This window comes from Theropithecus gelada, chromosome 3, assembly GCF_003255815.1.
Source record: "Theropithecus gelada isolate Dixy chromosome 3, Tgel_1.0, whole genome shotgun sequence".
Taxonomy (NCBI): domain Eukaryota; kingdom Metazoa; phylum Chordata; class Mammalia; order Primates; family Cercopithecidae; genus Theropithecus; species Theropithecus gelada.
This window is the reverse complement of record NC_037670.1, coordinates 127,997,967-128,018,964: the sequence shown is the minus strand read 5'-3', so window position 1 is coordinate 128,018,964 and position 20,998 is coordinate 127,997,967. Positions and strand designations below refer to the sequence as shown.

The following is a 20,998-nucleotide window of genomic DNA, read 5'->3' as shown; positions in this document are numbered from 1 at the left end:
GCCACCAGCCAGCTTGGCTATCAAAAATGGTCTTCCAGCTGGGTGGGCTGAGTGACAACTCCTTAATGGAGGAAATGGATGGCTCTCTGCTCATGTGGAGGAGAAGGCATACCAGGCAGATTTCATTCCATCTGCCACCAGCTCTCTGCAAGCTGGCATTGCCCAAATGCCCAATATCCTCATTCCAACAAAAAGGATATCGTCAAAAAATAAATGGTAAGGCTACAGATGCCTGAAAGAATCATCAGGGTCATTAGACCCCAGGGAGATCATATTAAGAGGTGCCTTGGTGTTCATCTTTGATGAAAACCTAATAAAACAATGGTGGAGGCAAATGTAAGCACTTTTGCAAGTACGGAGGTGAAGTCATTAACATTTTCAGCAGAGTATAGGGAGTAACCTTAGAAAACTACTATCCTGAATTGTGGCCAAGGACTTGTTATATTGAGGAATTTGCACTGATGTTTCCTGTTGGTGATTTTCTGAATGACAAATTCTTGTCACTTAGTTACACTGCGTCCTGCTTGTCAAGTAAAGGAAATCCATTTAGTGGCAAAGTAGGAAAATATTTTTGATTGACAAAGAGAAACACATAAGAGCCATACTTAAGGGACTTTAGAAATCGGTAATCTGCTAGTACTTAGAAGTATAAAGTGTATGTCATTGATCAAGGCTAAATAATGAAACAAGTACAAACAATTATAATTATATAATAATGTAATGCTAGAAATAGAAATAAAAATTTAGAGCCAGCTGCAGAATTTATATCTTTATTTCACCCTGAATAGATGCTTAGTTGCTTGATGTGTATTCACCGTATGTCAATCAAAAGCTGTGGTTCAGGAAGTGACATGTGATTTAGAATCATCTGCTAAAGAAAACCTAGTAGATTTTCATGATGCTCAAAATAAAATAGTCCTGAATTCCAAAAATTCTTGTTTTTTTCATATCAAGAGCTCATGTGTCTTACAAAGTTACATATTTAATTGGTTTTGAAGTTGTTTAGAGTTTAATTGTTATTGCATACAAATGATAGGAGTTCAAATAGATGTTGAACAAAAATAGGTATTAAAATTGAGACCAATTTTTAAAAATTCTTTTCATGCTTTCAATGATTTTTAACATAGTAGATTGATGTTATATAATGCAAACTTATCTGTAAGAAAAGTGGCATCAGACATCTTGCATTAAGTTTTCCTGTTTTGGGAATATTTGGTAATCTGCCAAAATTTGGAGGAGGGCTTTTAAAGTTCTAATTAATGATTCGGTCTGCCCTGAAGATGAATGAATGTTTGCAGTATTTTTGCCTGTTGTATTGTGGGACATATTCTATGCATGTTACTAAAGGTTTTAAGTTGATCTGAAGAATTTTAATGACTATTCTGATGAAAAGTAGTTAAAAATAGATTGAAGTGCTCTTCTATTTTTCCATCATGTTTGCTAGGCATATGAAATGTAATAGCATATTTTTGGAAAATATATATATATTTAGAAATAATGATTATTTTGTAGCACTTAGAAGTTTCAGAATGCATTTCCTCATATATTTTTTGTGCCACTAACAACACCTCTAGCAAATAGATATTATTGATTCCATTCTACAACCTGAGAAACTGAGGCCTAGAGGGGTTAAATGGCTTCTGCAAAACCATGGAACCATTAAATAGAGAAAATGTATTTCTACACATTTCTAATTCCAATCCCCAAACTCCTTGAGGGATTTCAGTCCTTATCATCTTAATTGTTTTTGGTTTCCAATTTTTATTCTTTTCCAATCTTAATTTCTTCAATGTAGGTGCTAAATTTACTTGAGTTAGATTCTAGGAGAAAGCTCAAGCAATGCCTAACCAAGGAAGCCATGGATTCCCATTCAGAGCCAGAAATGCCGATAGAAAGCAAGCAAGGCCCAGGCACACTATCTCAGTCTGAATGCATTCAGGCATAAATTTGTAGTTTGGAGAGCCTCTAGGAAGTAGGCTAATTCCAAGACACCAAGCCCACTGTGGCCAATCCTAAAACAGAATTAACATGAAATTCTAACTTGTCTTGTAATTGATTTAGGCATTCTCAGAATGAGAACCCTAATCTGGCCCCCTACCCTGATAAGGCTCCAAAATACAGGGCCTATGATTATCAACTGCTTAGAAAGAAATGGAGACTCAGTATACCCATTGCTCTCAAATAGCTCAGGAATTCACTGGTTTCACAAAGACCATCCCCAGTTTTACAGGCGCAGTATACTACGGGCTCATATATCCTTAAAAGAGCATTTTATCACTGCAAACCTTGAGAACACTGGGTTCTATTCAGAATGGCAGAGGCAGAAATCATATCTTGATCTCCTTAGCATGGTGAGGAGCAGAGCAAGCCATCTGCAGCTGTGTGGGTTCTGTGCATCTCCAGACCCTGTTGCCTAGAGAGTGACAGTCCCATCTTGCTAAGAGACAGGGAACATCCAGCCATCTCCCGCTGAGGGATGGCTGCTTCCTTTGGGTGTGTCACAGCCTTTCTTTGGTAATATGTCACTCTATTAAGACTCTAAAGAAGAGAATATTCAAAGAGCAATACTTCACCCCCCTCCACACCCAAAAGTCGTTTATTATGATTTTCAAATATTGTGTACCATACATAATTTTATATGCTGTTTTATAGGATTGGCAGCATAGTAGGTTTATTTGCACCAACATCACCAAAAACACATGAGCAATGTATCATGCCATGATGTTATGATGACTATGACGGCATTAGGTGATAGAAATTTTTTAGCTCCATTATAATATTATAGGACCACCATTGTATATGCGGTCTGTCATTTACTGAAACATTGTCATGTGGTACATGACTGTATGTGTCTTAGAAAATCATGTTGTATATCTTAGGCATACACAATAAATTTATCTTTTTTTAAAAAATAATTACCTTAAAATGTATTTCCATGTCATTCACTCATTCATTTGTTGAACTATTTAACAAATATTTTTTAATGCCTGCTATATGCCAGGCACTGTGCTAAGACCTGGAATATAACAAGAAATAAAATGGACATTGTCCCTGCCCTACAGAACTCACAGTCCCTGGGCTTGACTGATAGGTTTTGTCCAATTGGTTTTTTTCCATCTGTTTCATTTTAAGAGTATATAAAACTTAAAAGAATGTTTGATATTTCATGTATAGCATTTCTCTTTTTATTTCTCCTTTTTACTGTTTTAGCTTCCCATGACCAGCCCCAAGCATTTCTGTATATATGACTTATTACCAAAAAATGTTAATGCAAACTTATAATAATTTTTTAAAGTAAATAACATTTACTACCTCCAGAGTTTGATCTTGCCTTTATTCTCTTCAAGCTGAAAAAAAATGTCATTAGAAAAAGTATCACAAGAAATATATTTTCTTTATTTTTTATGTGTTCTTTTGGGGATTAACAAAGTTTGTAGTTTCCCAGTTCTTCATTTGGGACTGCATGCACTTTTTAGGTCTGGTCAGAAACTTTTACTCAGAAACTGGTTGAGAATATGTGATTATATCTGGGTTTACTTTGACCTTTTCTGCATTGCGTATTTAGATTAGCTGGCTGTTCTACTCATACTCCATTTACAGATAAATTGTGGAAGACTTGAATGGCAAGTAAGAAATATATGGAATATTGAAAAGGTCAATGCTATTTAGCCCATAACCACAGAATTTAAAATACATGACAAGTCATTACCAAATTTAATTCCCACAACAAGGACAGTGGTAAAGATGGGAAATTATTCCAATTAAAATATTCTTGTTTCATATTGAAGACAGAGATGGCAAAGCTCAAATGCCCTCTTGACTCCTTTTTTATAATAACTTAATAAGTTAGAAAGAAATTGTAATTGAATTAAATAAGGCAAAAAGAGGTAACAAGCTCTTTTGATATGAGAGTCCATCATAGAGGAACTAATATAATAACTTTTCTAAAAACTCTAATTATACATGAGTAAGACAAATACAGCTACAAAACCAGTTCAACAGCCACCCCATGCTTTCTTTTCATCTATAGCATAGCTGTCAGTCAGATGGGAACTCCATTTATTTCCATGGAAATGAAGGCAGCGAGTTCAATTTTGCCACCACCCGGGATGTAGATCTTTCCACAGAAGATATTCAAGAGCAATGGTCAGAAGAATTTGAGAGCCAGCCTACAGGGTAAGTAATTGCTGTCTCCCATGCTGTGTACGTAGCACTTACATTTATTCTACTGGACATGTTTTAAATGCATATTGTTAAATGGCAAAAGCATACTTAGATCAATACTGATGATTCTTATCGTAGACAAGCCAAAAGGGGTGCACTTACCCTAAAGATTCTAAGTTTATAATTAACTATTTTTTGCATATTAAAAATGTGTGATTGCAAATGCTTTTAACTTCACTTGACTCACTTATATCTCATTTTAGTTTATTCAGCTTTTACTGGGAGAAAGGTTTTTTCCCAATGTTTATATAGAATACAAAATCTTCCCACTACTATCATATTGAGATTTTCATTTGTCTTCCTGGGGTCTGAGATTTATAGATGCTGCTACCTGATTTTCATTGGAATGTGGTTTTGATCTATAAAAATTGTTTAGGGGATAAAATTTATCTTTGAGAGATTTATAAAGGAGGAATTTGGGACTGAGGTTGAAACAGAGGAGACCTGAAGCAGTGAGCATCCTTTGATGGTAGTGCTTTCTTGCTGTTCTGAGCTGTGTGCCGCCTTCTGGGTCCTAAGTCCCTAATATATATCCTACTAATTGGGCAGCGCTTTCAGAAGTTCAAGTTGAAAAGAAACATTAATAAGATTAGAGACTCAACCCATAAGGTGGTATGAATTGGAGGCAAATGTTTTCTAACACTATGATAAGGATGAATGAAATTAACATAAAATATAATTTTATAATGAATATGAAATAGCAGTAATTTATTGACTGAGAAACCTTTCCAGAATACAACATTTGATGTATAGTCATGTCACTCTAATCTCAACAGATTAAATCAAAACTGATTAAACTTCGAAGTCCCTGAGTGGCAAGATGGCTAGTATCGCCCTTTTGGGCTCCCTGCTGTGCCTTGCCCAAGAACTTCTTTCAGACCCAGTAAGACTCTTCCATTCTCTCTCCCAGAAGGACCTGTCTTTTTTAGCTGCTTGTATCCTCAAAGCTTATCTATGAAAGAACACAAAAATTCTTACCCTCAGCCTGAGCCACGCCGCCACTGTGACCCTTTGCGGCCACAATGGGGTCTTTCACTGTCAAATGCTGAATTTCTACTGCATTGACCCAGCCCTGCTCCTCCCTGCCTCAGGGAAGTGACTCAGGTCCAGCCTGTGGCACAGCAGGCTAAGCCTCTGCAGAAGCCTGAGAATCTGAATGACTCCACCCACTCAGGGCCTATTGACCTCTGCAGGCCCAGCACCAAGGCTCAGTCCTTAAACCCACAAGGCCTTTTCTGACTTTCCTGACACCCTGAAGCTCCATGTGCAGTACAGCTCCAGTATCTCCCTGAGATACCAGAAGCCTGTTTCTCATTTTAGCCTCTAGGATCTCTCCAGGGTCAGGCTGGGGAGACTCTAGAGGAAAAAAAAAAAAAAACAGTTGTTTCTGGTCCTTCTAGCTCTTGTAACAACAGTCCCCTCCCCTCCCAGATCAAAGAGCTTTGGTGGAGTCCAGAGCTTTGACAGTGCACAGAAGTCTTTCTACCTTTATCTTCTGGAGATAAAGGATCACCAGCACATCACTTCTCTCTGACTGCTGATAAAAAAAAAAAAAAAAAAAGACCAATTCAACTCCCTTTCCTGATTATGGAGCTTGATCACAGATGAGGGGATCCAAATGTTGAGGCACAAGAAACTCATTTACTCCCACGCTTTCATCTCTCCACACTAATTCCATCCATATATCAGGGATAAATCACCCCCTTCAGGGAGTCCCAGAGCCCCTGGGGACTCAGATGATTCCCCAGTGTTACCAGCCCCCATCCCATTAAAGCAGAACTAAAGAGATGCATTTCCTCTCCAGGAGTACCATTCTGATTCACACATAAATACCAATCTGTCTCTCCCCCTCCTCCCTCTCCTTCTCACCCTCCACCTCTCTCCTTCTCTGTGTGTGCCTGTATCTTCCAAGAAAAATCAATATTTTAAATGTAACTTGCTCTTATTGTTTGGAGGGGAAATAAAATTTATTTTTACCCATGGCCTTCATACTGGCTGTTCTTTCTCCCAAAATGCCCCCCATCTTCTTAGCTTAGTCTATTAGCAAAGCGTGTCTATAAAAGGGCACAATAAATGCCTTAGTAAAAGAATGAATAGTCCATTCAGCTCTCTATGAGTAACACTTATGGAGACTTGGTACAAAAACATGGAAAACCCCTTCATGAAGTAAGCTTAGAAAGGAATTGACTTGATATTAGAAGAAACCAAGCATAGTTTAGAAGATTAATATACTAGTCCAGAAACATAGCTGGCAAAAATTATATATTCCAATTAACAGATCAGACATTCTGGTTTCCTACAGCACAAATAATATAAGAGAATTTTTGGCTACAACTAAATCATTCCCCCAAACAGAAAAAAAAAGAACTAAAACTGTTTATGCCTGAAAAAAGAGCTGAAGTCAATATGGACACAGAGGATCATCGGAGGAAATTCTATTAACCAAATGATTCAGGTGGTTTTAAGTATGCTCTTTGGCTATTTCTCAGGAGTGAAGATTGACCAAGGTTTTGGTCACAGTGAAGAAGCTGGTACTTCCAGGCCCTGTCATTGTCAGCAGGTTTCTGTTCCAATAAGATATAATCATGTGTTTGAGAAAAGCACCTGTGCCACTCTCATTGCTCTGCAATTAATTTATCTAAATTCTAAAAGTGGTGTAATTCTTCTAGCAACTACACCTTGGGTTTATTTGTGACTTTTGGCCAGGACGTCAGGCCACACCACCAGAATTAGTTCATTCATGCTGTCATCTGGTGACCTAGCTATGAAGTTGGCATTATGTTATAAAGGTATAAAAGGAAAATAAGAAGACCTAGTGTTTTCTGCGTTTTGGGTGATGATAAAAATGATAATTTAATCCATGGTGTTTTGTGTGCTTGTGTGTGTTGTGGGTTGTGGGGGCCTGCACTCCCACCTGGTCCCAAATGTTACTTTATTGGTCCAGGAAAGAATGCTGATATAATAATTTTTAGTCACAGATTCAATTTTTTTTAAAGTCACAAAATAAAATTAATGTGAAGCATCTTTACCTAGGGTAAGAGCTGGCACAGGAAAACAGATTAAGAATTTGGTAGTGAAATTCTTGATGTGTTCTGTTTTCTCTGCTCAGTTTATCGAATATTTGTCTCATTCTTCTTTCATCCACCACCACCCACACAAACAATTTATCATGGTAAGCTCATCTGCTAAAATAGACAGAAAACATAGTTGGCAATCCTCACTCATTCAAGGGTGGCCAGTTGAATTGACTGAATTCTACTGCTTTGAGTTCACTTTTTTAAGAAATAAAAAATTATTAATGTGAATATAATGCTTTCATCTCTTTAACAAGGTTTTTCTTCCGTAAGAATTATGAGAGAGAAAAAAGAGTATGCAGTCCTCTCTAATAACGTTTCCAAAAGACTTAATATGAATGGCAAGGAAGAAAAGATAGCCAGTAAGCCATTATGGCTTTTTTGGGAAACCAGTTTCCCAATTATCCATATTTTCCCACCATTTGAATTAAAGTATTTTATCTCAGATCACAAGGACGCAAGAGCCGTTTGCCTTTCATATCGCTTAGCTGTCCGAAAATCCAATGTTGATAGGTTTATTTTTTTTAGGTGGGATTTTAAAGTTGTGTTTTCCTTTTTTCTAGAGAAGATACATCTGTTAGTTCAGGCAGGGAGAAACTTGAATAGACACACTGATAATTTATGTGAGTCTTTCTGAACTTTGGCTTAACCTTACAAGCACGTCATTGAATTAGCAGCTACCACATCTCACTTAGCTGAGGCTGTCTTTAGGTGGAAGGCGGCTTTGTAGAACATTGCACATGGAATTTGTATATTTGCCTTTCATCCCAAACGTAAACATTATATGCTTTTACTATTCAAACACCTTTTTAAAAAAATCTGTTTTACTGCTGTTACCACAATATTTGTGCAAAAGAGAAACTCCACAAATGTAATGAATATTAAAAGCTGGAATCAAGACAGTATGTTCTAATCTTGCCAACCTGCCCCAAATCCTTGGAAATGACAGAAAATAAGCAAACGAGTCTATAATGACACTAAAAAACAAGAAAGTGACCCGTAGTTGGACCAGAGAGAGGAGGTATCTGATGGAAGGAGGGAGACAATAGCCCAGAACACATATTGAATGAGACACTACAAAATGCATCTCAGTATTGCTCCAGGTCATGGATGCTGCACACAGGAATCAGGGTGAGGCTATAAGGACTGCTAAGTAGGTGAATCCCTCACTACACCTACTTCTTTCTTTTCTTTTTCTTTTTCTTTTCTTTTTTTTTTTTTTGAGACAGATTCTCACCATGTCACCCAGGCTGAAGTGCAGTGGTGCCATCTCAGCTCACTGCAACCTCCGCCTCCTGGGTTTAAGTGATTCTCGTGTCTCAGCCTCCCCAATAGCTTAGATTACAGGCACGCACCACCACATCCAGCTAATTTTCTGTACTTTTGGTAGAGACAGGATTTCACTATGTTGGCCAGGCTGGTCTCAAACTCCTGAACTCAAGTGATCTGCCCGCCTGCCCGCCTTGGCCTCGCAAAGTTCTGGTATTACAGGCATGAGCCACCATGCCTGGCCCTCACTACACCCACTTCTAAGCAGAGACTTATGCCCCCAGGACCAAGCAATGAATATGGACACGTGGAATGGAGAAGCAGGGCATTGTGCCCCCATGGGAATCCTCACCCAGGGGCACATCTGCTCCCAGTGAGTGGGCATTTTTCCACTGAAACTAAGAGAGAATAGCAGATATGAATTTAAGCAAATAATCTAAATCACTAAATCTAAGGAAAACCACCTCCATGTAAAAGAAATAAAAATAAAAGTAAAGCATTAAACTAAAGAACTAGGAACCAAGTAAGTAAAAGGAAGTAACAGATTAAACTAATGGAGATTGTATAAGAAGTATAATTAATATCCTCAGCAGGATAAGGGCGTATACTGTATTTGTGAAATTAGAACAAATTTTATGAGGAAGAAACAATTAGAGATGTGAGAAATGGCAAAATACGATTGGTGAGACAAGTTTAATGGATTTTTTCCCCTGAGTATCAGTATAGGCAGAGCTGAATAACAAATTAGTGAGCTGGAAATTTGAGTCTTGAAATGTTATTTCATTACAGAAAAAGAGATATTAAGATATTAAGAGATAAGTGGCACTTCCAACATTAGAAATAATAGGAATTAAAGAAGAAGCCAGAAGGAATACATGGAATGAAATATTCAAATAAATAATTGAAAAAAGTTCCCAAGATTAAAAAAAGGAGAAGGAGGAGGAGGAGGAAGAAGAGGAGGAGGGGTAGGGAAGAGGAGGAGGAGAAAGGTATAGTGGCTATGAATGAAAATGTTTAGCAAGATGAATGGAGAAGTACCCAGTCCTAGATAATCAGGGAGAAATTTTAGAACACCAATAAAAGAAAATTCTAAAGCTTCTAGGTAAGATTTATTGTACTTTCCTTGGTAGCATTAAGCATTTTTTCAAAGGAAGCAGTTATCTTGAAGTTCTGAAAATGATTTGAGTTGTAAAATTCCTTCTCCAGCCAAATATCACGTATTAGGAAAAAATAAAAACTGTTATAGACACACAGGATTCAGAAAGTTTACCACCCTCTCTGGAAGAATTACTGCAAGAATACATTCCTGGAAACTAATCCAAGAGGAAGATGAGATATTCAAGAAAGAGTAGTAAACAAGTAAAAAAGTAAAACTTGTACTTCAGTCTAAATAAGTATGGATTATTTGAAAACTTTAACAAAAACTTGAAATTAAAACACAAAAGATTGCAACATGAGAAGTATAGAAGGTGGCTGGCAGGAAGGGAAGCTGAAAAAGGAAATAAAATATTGCGCATGTTCTTAACATGTTTAGAATGAAACTGTAGATCTTGGTTAACTCTTAATGTTAATAGAAAACTTTAAATAAATATAGATATGTGTGTTAAGAAGTAGATAAGCCAGATAGAGGTTATATAACTTCTAAAGCATTAGGTTAACATTAGAACAAAGAAGACATAGTTCAGTAATGTCAGGAAAGTGGGAAAAATAAACAATAAAATACAGGGTAAATAGAAAATAGAAAACAATTGGTCAGGAGCCAATTCAAACATATCAGTAATGTGATAAATTAGAGTGAGTTATATTCACTTATTAAATGAGATTCTCACAGTAAGTTTTGAAAAATAAGCTGTATATTTGCCCTTATGAGAGACTTAAACTATAATAACAAAAGAAATTCAAAGTCAAAGAGGAACTAATACACCAGGCACATGTAACAGAAGCAGCAGGGAGGCGTATTACAATAGGATAGAATTCAAGTTTGAGCATTAAAAGGTCGAAAAAGGAATATTTCATGTATCAATACATGTAGAGCACTTTGCCTAAAGCATGGTGCATAATAAACAAGTTAAAAATTAGTTATTATTCAAAACATAATCACTGTCACTAATATGATATGGGCAAAGTGGTGCTCAAAAGAAAATTATACTGATATTAATTAATTAATGAGATATAAAAGGTTAAACACGAAGTTGAATAGCCAAGGAAACCTGAATCATTCTCTAAACAAGAAATATATCATTGGGAAAAAACCAAAATTAATTAAAATGATGATTGGATATGTTTAAAACCCACACAAGTGCTAAAACGGATCAAAGTAAACTTGTTGCAGGCTGTTAAAACAGATGTATTACTTCCTCCTTTTTCTGATTTTCATTTGACCTAGGTGCTAATATTGCTTTCTTTTTAAGCTAATTGTTTTTATAGTTTAAATATTAAAAGAGTAATTTTTCAAATGACAAGTATATAAGTTCTCTGTGCCAAAGTTGTTCTGCAGCTCCTTCACAGAAGTTCTGAGCCCTTCTTTAATTTATAGCACGTTTCCACGCCATCTTTGCTCTTGGCACTGCCATACTTGAGTTGTTTAATAGGCCCCCAGCCCCAAAGTAGCTGTCCATGTGAGCATCCAGAATGCAGCAACTGGCTCCCTATCCTTGTTCCCAAGAGAGAGAACCAATGAATCTAACATATAACCAGGAAAAAACAAATTTGCATATAGAGCAACAAGAACAATCTCTACTGTAACCCTTTTGATGTAAGTTGACACTTTCATTAAAAATAGGCTGAAATGTCTTTAGAGCTCTTCCGAACGGTTTAAGCATCTTATTTTCCACAAATTATACCCTCTTAAACTAAAATTTAGTGGAAAGTGTTCTAAACCAGAGGTAACAATTCATCCTATCCATCTGGAATATTTTCATCAACTTATCCATCTGGATAGGATGAATTGTTACCTCTGGTTTAGAACACTTTTCTATCCAGACGAATTGTTACCTCTCATTTCAAATACTTTCACAAACTGCTCATAACGCTATAGAGGGATTTTATGTAAGCTTACAATTCAAGGTAAATGAATTGAAGGTAGTTTGGCAGTCTGAGTTAACATTATATTAAGTGGGTTTTGTTTTTACAGTCATGTTCACTTTTATTAAAGCAAAACTTAACCATTTAAATAACATAAATAATAAATTTAGGAGCCCAGATAGATTGTAGCTAAAATCTTAAACAGTGCCAAAGACCTACAGGTAGATAAAGTGTAGACAGTTTATCTTTTGCTAACTATATCCTTGATTAAAGATTGTTTGAGCAATAACTCTTTGCATACTGTACTGCAACTTCATCTAAGGTTGTTTATTAATTATAGCAAGAAAAAAGTAAAAACACTCATCATAATTTAGAAGTTCATTTGAATTGCCACTTTGACTTATTTTAAAATGAAAACAGCACTACATTTTACAGGAGGAGAAAAGGAAACCAACATTTATTGAGACTCTGTAATGTCCCAGGCAATACATCATTTTCTCTAAACAGTCTCCAGTCTGGGTTATGTTACTGTCTTATTAATGAGAAAGCTGGGTGCTTTCTAACCGTTCTGAAACCCAATATTCTTTATTAGTGTTGTTCCAACGAGAGTGTAAATAAACATGATGCATGTCATAAAAACCTAAAACAAAATTAAATTCGAGAGGAACCAATTGAAGAGAAGGATCTTTGAAATGTAATGCATTCAGGGAAGCCTTCAAATTGAGCTCATCCCTTTACCTTCACCTAAGCTGTTATGCTGGAGGGAAAACCTATAAATGCAATGAAGGTGGAGAAGGCTTCAGTCAAAGTATACATCTTGCTAGACTTCAGAGGACTCATACTGGAGATAAACCTCATGAATATAAATGAATGTGGAAGGTCTTTACCTATGACACATCCCTTATTAAAGAGCAGAGCATTCATCCCAAATATAGACCTTATAAGTGTAATGAACTTTTTCGACCTCAGAGGATTTATATGAGATTTTTTTAAAACCTTATTAATTTGGTCAGTATAGGATATTATAGCCAGGCTTTATTCTGGATCTTAGTTCATACTTAAAGTTACCAACTTTAGGTGTTTTAATATGTTCTGAATAATATAATTTAAAAATTCATAAAAAATATGAAATGTTCCATTACTTTTACTGCCTTTTATGCTAATATTAGTAGGGAAAAGGTCTGGCTAAGATATTAGATCTCTAATTCCTATGTTCATATTCTTAATATTTTCATCAACCTATATTGAGATAATTTAAATTTTCACTGTGAATTATAATTCATATAAACTGAATACCTGACTTTTTCCTGGAAATTATTTGCTTATTGCAAAGAAAATGAGCAAAGTAAAAGTCCAAAATCTCCCAACCATGCTAATTCCCATTCTTCACTGTTGAACTGTTGGCATCTATTCATTCAGAAATTTTTCCATAATGATACCGAAAAAAAACCCCACAAAACACTAGAATCACACTTTGTGTATATACTTCAACTTGATCTTTCAAAACTTAAACATATTATGAAAGTCCCTTCTAGTCAATAAATATAGATCTTCATTATTTCACAAAGGCCAGGTAATCTAACTGAACCCCCCTGTTGACAGACAAAGAATATTGTAGTAAACATTCTTGTGTGCTTGTTAAAATATTTCTGAAAGGTATGTTCCTAAAAGGAAAAGGAAAACTAGATAATCAGATGTATATGCACACATATACATACATATGTACATAAATAATTTCAGTTTTGATAGTTATTGCCAAGCTACCCTGCCAAGAATACATATCATTCTTAAAAGTATTGAAGTATGAGCTGGTTAAAATATAATTAATCCTAGTTACAAAGAATTCCAAAACACCTGATAGAGAAGACCATCAGCTTTCCAGCTAAGACACCTCTTTAAATTACTTTTTGCTTACAAAAATATTACTTTTAGTGACAGAAAAAACAGAAAGCCTTATTTTAAAAATATAAATTAAGTATTTATTGTGATCTTGCTATCTCTAAGGAACAGAGTTGCCTTAAGGCATTTTATTGATCAGAAAACTTTTCTGTGCTCCAACTTCACCTCATTCTATTTGTAGTAAATAATAGATACCACTGTATTTATAATAAATAAGGTAAGGGTTTTTTAATTTTAGAATTAATCATAAAAGAATAAATATAAATTGCTGCACTGTAGAGAGCTCTCTCCCTCAGGCAGACATTCCTTCAAATGCACTTCACATAGAACTGCATTTCCTTAGGGAAAGCATAATTTAAACCACAGAGAAGTAACATACCTTTGGAGGGAAATTGCCATGCCGTCCGAGTTATTGACAAACCTATGGAGCTCCTCAAATAACCACTACTGGTCTCAAAGATTTGGTTATAATTTTACTTCATGTAATTATTATATTTGGAGAGAGTCAGGGACAATATAATTTTTGTACAATGTAATTTTTGTATATTTGGAGAGAGTCAGGGACAATATAATTTTTACAAGGTCACAACTTTGTGACTTTGTAAATTGGGACTTTGAAGTCTGGGGAGTAAAGACTCTACCTGAAGTCCCCCCGTAGTTGATAGAGCTCTAGGATCTCCTTAAGGATACTTTGCCTCCAACAATGTTTTAGCCAGTGTTCATATAAATTCCTGAAAGAGTGGGTTTGTGCTATAACAGGCTCCTCCTGAATTTTTAATAAATGCAAAGTAGTTATTCAAAGCAACAAGACTTTTGCAAAACATAAATCTTGTAAAAAATTCAGTAGAGCAGATTTATCTCTGCCTTTTTCTCTTCAAAGTAGACTAAACTTCCCATTTCACTTGATTATAAATATTTGGATTTCTAAAGGAAGTAACTTCACTTTTGTTATCTTCCAACAGTTAGAGTGGGAGAAATAAAGACTAATTGAGGAAAAAAAATGGATATGTAAGATTTAAATAAAGATTGAAAGTTATTATATGTTCTGAATCATATCACACAACGTTGTGGTAGAAGTGATAATAACTCATTTAAGTTAATCTAGAAAAGTTTTTCATTTACAACAAATAGAAGAAAAAGACTACTAATCTCATTTCTCACTTAAATAGAAGGTTCTTTTAGTCCATGAAAATTCTTTTTCAATTTAATTTTTCACTTTAAAAATACTCTAAAGCAGATAGATGTCAAAAAGGAGTCATCATCTGCATCATTTATAACCTTAACTTGCTTTGTGGATCAGTAGGCTGAGTGGTTTAATTGGGATAAATGGAGCAAGCAAAAGACCAATGAACCAGTGTGAAATTTTCATGTATGCGTCAAGAGAGGCTTCTGGTTAATTTGCAAATGATACAATACTATTAAGAGCTATTTCAAAAAGTTACTATTCCGTTTGCTTGCTCCTTGAATGATTGATGTAACCTGTTAAAATTTTTTAAAAAGAATTTTCTAATATATTTGTCCCAAATCTGTTATAAACTGGGATGGTTCAACATAATCATCCTGGTATACATAATATCCTTTTTACAACTGTAACTATGAAAATCACAGCAAATCAAGAAAGAAAAGATCTAAAGTTTAGAGCTGAACAGGTGGTTGGCCTTAGGCAAGCCACTTACCCTTGTGTGTCCCAGTTTCTTCCAAATGTACACCAGTTAATTGTGTGCATAACAAAGGCCAAATTAGACATGGCCAGAAATAAATACTAAAGATAAAATCGGTTTTAAAATATCAAATATTAAACACAAGATCAAAATATCAAACTTTTCTCATAAATTATACAAAGTATACAATTATATATATATAATTATATGTGATACATTTTATTTTACTTGAGACAGAGTCTCACTCTGTCACCCAGGCTGGAGTGCAGTGGTGCAATCTCAGCTCACTGCAACCTCCACCTCTTGGGTTCAAGCCATCCTCATGCCTCAGCCTCCCCAACAGCTGGGATTATAAGTGTGCGCCACCACGCCCAGCTAATTTTTATATTTTTAGTAGAGATGGGTTTTCGCCATGTTGACCAGGCTGAACTTGAACTCCTGGCCTCAAGTGATCCGCCCACCTTGGCCTCCCAAAGTGGTGGGATTATAGGCATGAGCCACCATTCCCAGCCTATAATGTATTTTAAAATAATTCACGCATCTCCTTTGATATCTGTTGCCAAATGTGTGATATTATAGATATATGCTATTTGTTTGGTGTTCCTAAAAATTATTTCCCTGGATAGTCTTTGCTTTGAAAATAGAATTAAGTAATTCTAAAGTAAGTATACATGATAAACTTTGTGCAAGGAATAAATATACATGTTTTCAAAAACTAGAATGATTAAACATTTTACCTAAAATAGCTGTAATTCTGTTTGCATATAATGATTTCCAACAAAGTTTGGCTGCTTAATGAAATTTGATGAAACTGCTGTCCATATATTGAGAACTGAGCCTGTGGCTTAAATACATTGCTTAGAGACACTCGATATATAAGCTTTGGATGAAGAAATTATGGCTAATAAATATTATATTTATTTTCCTGATAAGAAACATATCTTCATACCTTAGGATAATTATTAATATTCAGTAACTAACAATTGTTTTTGATTTATAAAATTGCTTTTTATATAATAAAGTCACCAAGGATATTTAGAAACAAAAATAGTTAACCAGACTACATTTAAAAATCGATTATTTAACATGTTAAAATAAGTTGAACCTACTCTAAAAGAGAAGCTTGCTGATTTGAAAGATGACATCGTCCTTTAATTTGTTAACACTCCTGATGACATAATTAAGTGAGAGCCTAAAATGAACTAATTAGCTTACCTCTTTTAGTTCCCCATCATTGCTAATAGTAATCAGCCAGCTGAAAATCTGAAACTGAAAACAAGGCTGTCTGAGCTCATGCAATTCCTTTTCCTCTGCAAACCCATAGAAATGTTGGATCAAGTATGATAATTTTCTTCAATATGTAGCCCTAGGATAGGGGAGGAAATGAGCAGATACCTAAAACAAAGGGAAATTAAAAACCTGATTAATGAAACTTAAGCAGTTCAGGATGGACTGACATATGTAATCTAAGGCTGAAGATTAGAGTTAAAAATACTCACACAGGATCTTTGGCAGATGACAGATAGAACAGATATTCTTGTATAAATATGGAACCTTGAAGAGTTCCTTCTCCATAAAGACGTAATTAGGATAACAACTTCTCTCATTGATTCAAGAGTGAAAAAACTCCCAGAAGAATGGAAACTCCAAACAAGTGTGAAATTCACGTTCATTTCACCCAGGTGGTGGGAAAATTCTAAACTGAGGAATTAATGTAAAAAGAAATTCAGGACCAGGGAACCTCCAGGATGCTCACAAATGCAAATGCAAAACTCCTTTGTAAAAATATTTCTTCTACACAAAGTGTGTAAAATTGATGCTGGAAGTAAGTCCACTGAAGATGAGCTCACAACAAGAATTATGATCTATGTGATTTTATGATTCACCAAAAAGGACAGTTATCAGATACAACAAACAGAAGAATAAGTGCATTCCAATTGAGATAACAGAGAGAGATGAGATAAATATGATTACATGATTTAAAAGATTTTTTTTAATCTAAGTCATTTTGAAAGAAGAGGATACTATGAGAAAAGAATATGTAGATGGTAAAAAGAGTCAAAGAAGTGGGGCACAGTGGCTGACACCTGCAATCCCAGCACTTTGAGAGGCCAACATCAGCAGATTGCTTGAACCCAGGAGTTTGAAACCAGCCTGGCAACATGACAAAACACCATCCCTAAAAGGAAAAATACAAAAATTAACTTGGCATGGTGGCGCCTCCTTGTAGTCTCAGCTACTGTGAGGAGAGCCTGAGGTGGGCGGGTCGCTTGAGCCCGAGACGTTAAGGCCACCATGAGCCATGATTGCACAGCTGTACTCCAGCCTAAACAGCAGAGCAAGACCACTTCTCAACAAAATCAATCAATAAAAATTTAAAAATCAAAGAAAACATTTAAAAATGAAAACAACAGTGATGGAAATTACATATTAACTATGAAGGTAAAAATAGAAGCAACTGAAGAGAGAATTGGTATATTGAAATAGAGACAGATCTGAGAAAAAAAACACATGTTGCAATATAAAAAGAAATAAAGATTAATGAGAGAGTGAGAGACATGGAGAATAGAATATGATGTTTCAATACAGGTCCCATAGAATTTCCAGAAAGAATATAGAATGAATAGAGGATAGTTAATATTTGAAAAGAGTGACTTACATTTTTTGAGAGCTGATTAAAGGTTTGGATCCCGAAACTGACAAGGTATACCAAGTTTCCATAGAATAAATAAAGTAAACCTACACCTACATACACTGCAGGAAAATTTTAGAATACCAAACACAAAAATGCAACCAGAGAGAAAGACAGATTATTTACAAAGGAGCAACAATTCAATAGATAGCTGCTTATCAGTAACTAAAGAGACATTGGATTCTTGTCAAGATCCAAGTAGGGTTTTTAATATAACTCAACAAAGTGATTCTAACATTCATTAGGAAAAGTTAACAAGGACAAGAGTAGGCAAGACAATTATGAAGAAGTGAAAGGTGTGGCTGAGGGACAGAGGGAGCTCAGCTATCAAGAGCTATTTTACATATACAAATAACATATATGTGTACACGTACCATATGTACGATATTTAAATTGGTTTGGACACGGAGATAGACATATAGACTAATGGAGGAAAAGAGAGAGACAAGTTAATTGTAGAAACAGACTCACGTTTATAGGGGATTGTTATGTGACAGAAGTGGCATTACCAATAATTAGGGCCAATGATTAACGGTTCTGGAATAAATGGCTATCTATATAGAAAAAACCATATTGGATCTCAAACTCATTCTTTACCTCAAATCAATTTCAGATTCATTAAAACCACATAAATGTGCAAAGCATAGCTTTAAGGCTTTTAGAAGAAAATATAGACGAATATCTCTCTGATTTCAGGATAAGGGAGAATTGGATAAAAAAGGCACAAAGCATAGAGAAAAGACAGATAAATTCTACTATATTAAAATTAAAACTCATCTATACATCCAACAAAACATAAAGTGAAAAAAGTACAATACATATAGCCAAGAAAAGAGTACTACCTGAAATATATAAAGAATTCAAATCATAAAAAAATGAGAGAAAGAAAAAAGCGATCCTAATACAAAATGGACATAAATAGGCAACTCAGATAAGAGTAACCCCAACTGGCCAATAAACATGAAAATATATTTAGCCTCACTACTAATCCTGTAAAATTTCATACTCATCTAATAGGCCAGATTTTAAAAACTTGGCAAAACGAAGTGATGGCAAGCTTGTGGGGACACAGGAACCTCGTACCCTCCTGGTGGAAACATAAATTTATCCAGCCATTTTGAAGAGCAATAATGAAGTACCACATTGCCCAGCAACTCCACTTCCAGATACATGCTCTACCAGCCTTTCTTAGCAGAGACTCCTTTGTGCTAACCCCAGAACACAGAAAATGATGCCACTACGTCCTCAATTCTCCTAAAGCAGGTGCACCTGCGATTCTAGACACAAAGGCGAAAAAGCAATTCACTAATATAATGGGTGCCTTGGGGTATTAGGACTCATTTTTCTCACAGACACCAGTTAAGAAGGGCTGATAGGGAAACTCCCACCTGCATATGTAAACACACAAGGACCTTTATATAGCCTTGTTAATAATAACAAAAAAGATAGAAATGACCTAAATGTCTGTCAAAAGTTTATGGTCATTCCCCCAAACACCAGTTTATGACTTCTGTTATAGCCAACATGTATTGCAAGGTTTTTGTTTGTGTAGTTTCAGAGTTCTGTTGAATGTGGTGTTCTGTAAACACCTGTTCCCCTAACCATGGAGCTGTCTTTGACCTTCTACTTTGTTTTCACTTCTCACTGACACAGCTGGGACTTGTGTGGCAACAGATGGGTCCGCCTTGAAAAGGTGAGGGAAGAGGAATCAGACAGACTGGTAGTAAGGGTGGAGAAAGAGTATGAGTAAGGGAAGAGGCAGCTGTGGGCAGAGAGGCCAGATCTCTATATAAGACCATTCATCTAGGCCTGTGAATCTTTAAAAGAGATCTAAACCTGAAAACCTCTCTGAATATTTTGGGCATTTAAAGTGTGTGCCTAGAACCTAGACTAACAGAGAAGCCAAAGACCAGGTGGTCATTGCAGGGCTTGGATCTAGACAGGCAGATGGTGTAGGAAATATCTAAGGGAAAGAGGAGGCTGAACCATCAGAGCTATGATTGTAAGGTGACGCAGTGCCAAAGCCTGGCAGCAATGGTAGCAGTAGGCATTGAGTACAGATACAAGGGGACTTTGAGTGGAAGTGGTGGTCAGACCTGCCTGATGTGTGGTCAGGAGCAGAAGATGGTGCTTTCCAATATGCCAATTGGAAAGGCTGCTTTCCAATTTGTGCCAATTTGTGCTAATGGCATGAATTGTCTCAGAGGATAGGGTAAAGATGTTGCTAGAGACAGCAGAGGAAAGTGAGGACGGGATACAGTCAGGGCACTCTACAAGTTTCATTTATTTTCTGAAGATGGAATCCCTTAATCCCGCCATCACTCAACAAGAATTATTGAGACTCTGCTGGGTGTTGAACACTGAGCTAGGGTCTAAGGACACAAAAATAAGATGCAGATCCTGTCTTAAGAGCTGACATATCAGGGATAGAGAAAGGCAAGTAAAGAAACGATGGCAGTGTACTGTGAGAAATGAGATCACAAAGGAAGAATCTAACTGAGTCTGAGATGGAGTGGTGGGGCTGGGTAGGAGGAGCCAGGAAGTTTGGGAAAGACTGTTCAGAAAGGTGTTTGATATTTCAAGGACATCTTGAAGAATGACCCTGAGTTTGTTTGATAGACAATGAGTTAAGGTTCAGAGGGCTGACAGAGAATGTTTTAGTGACTTTGAATTCACATTGTATGGCAAAAGAGTTTGGGTACAAGGCAGAAGAGACATGGTACAAGGCAAGAGATTGGGCTAGAAATGTGTTCTTGGACCAGGCCAAGAAGGACTGCATATTCTGCATTAAGGAACTTGGAATTTGTCCAGATAGCAATGGGGAAGCCCCTGAAAGACTTTAAACAAAGGAGAGATGTAATCATATATGCAGTTTAGAAATATCACTGAGTGTCTACTAAATAGAGTCTGAACTCCCCTCTTTCCAAACTCTCCATGGATTCTTTCCACTGTACTATTCAAATGTATTTTTTCCTCTTCCGCAACACATCCTCCACCAAGGTCTATTGATGTCTGCACTGTTAATAGTGTCAAGGTCATTCCCATTTCTTTCTTTTTTTTTTTTTTTTTTTTTTTTTTGAGACAAGAGTCTCTGTCACCCAGGCTGGAGTGCCGTGGTGCGATATGGGCTCAATGCAACCTTTGTCTCCTGGGTT

At 36.0% G+C, this 20,998-nt stretch overlaps 1 protein-coding gene across 2 annotated transcripts in view; it reads left to right on the top strand.

The window, feature by feature from the left end:
• The window catches only part of RELN (reelin), a 520,317-nt gene that overhangs the window by 299,008 nt on the left and 200,311 nt on the right, over positions 1-20,998 (top strand). For both annotated transcript variants that reach the window (XM_025380191.1, XM_025380192.1), the window contains exon 11: positions 4,031-4,176. In XM_025380191.1, coding sequence (XP_025235976.1) covers positions 4,031-4,176 — 146 coding nt within the window. The remainder of the gene's footprint in view (positions 1-4,030; positions 4,177-20,998) is intronic.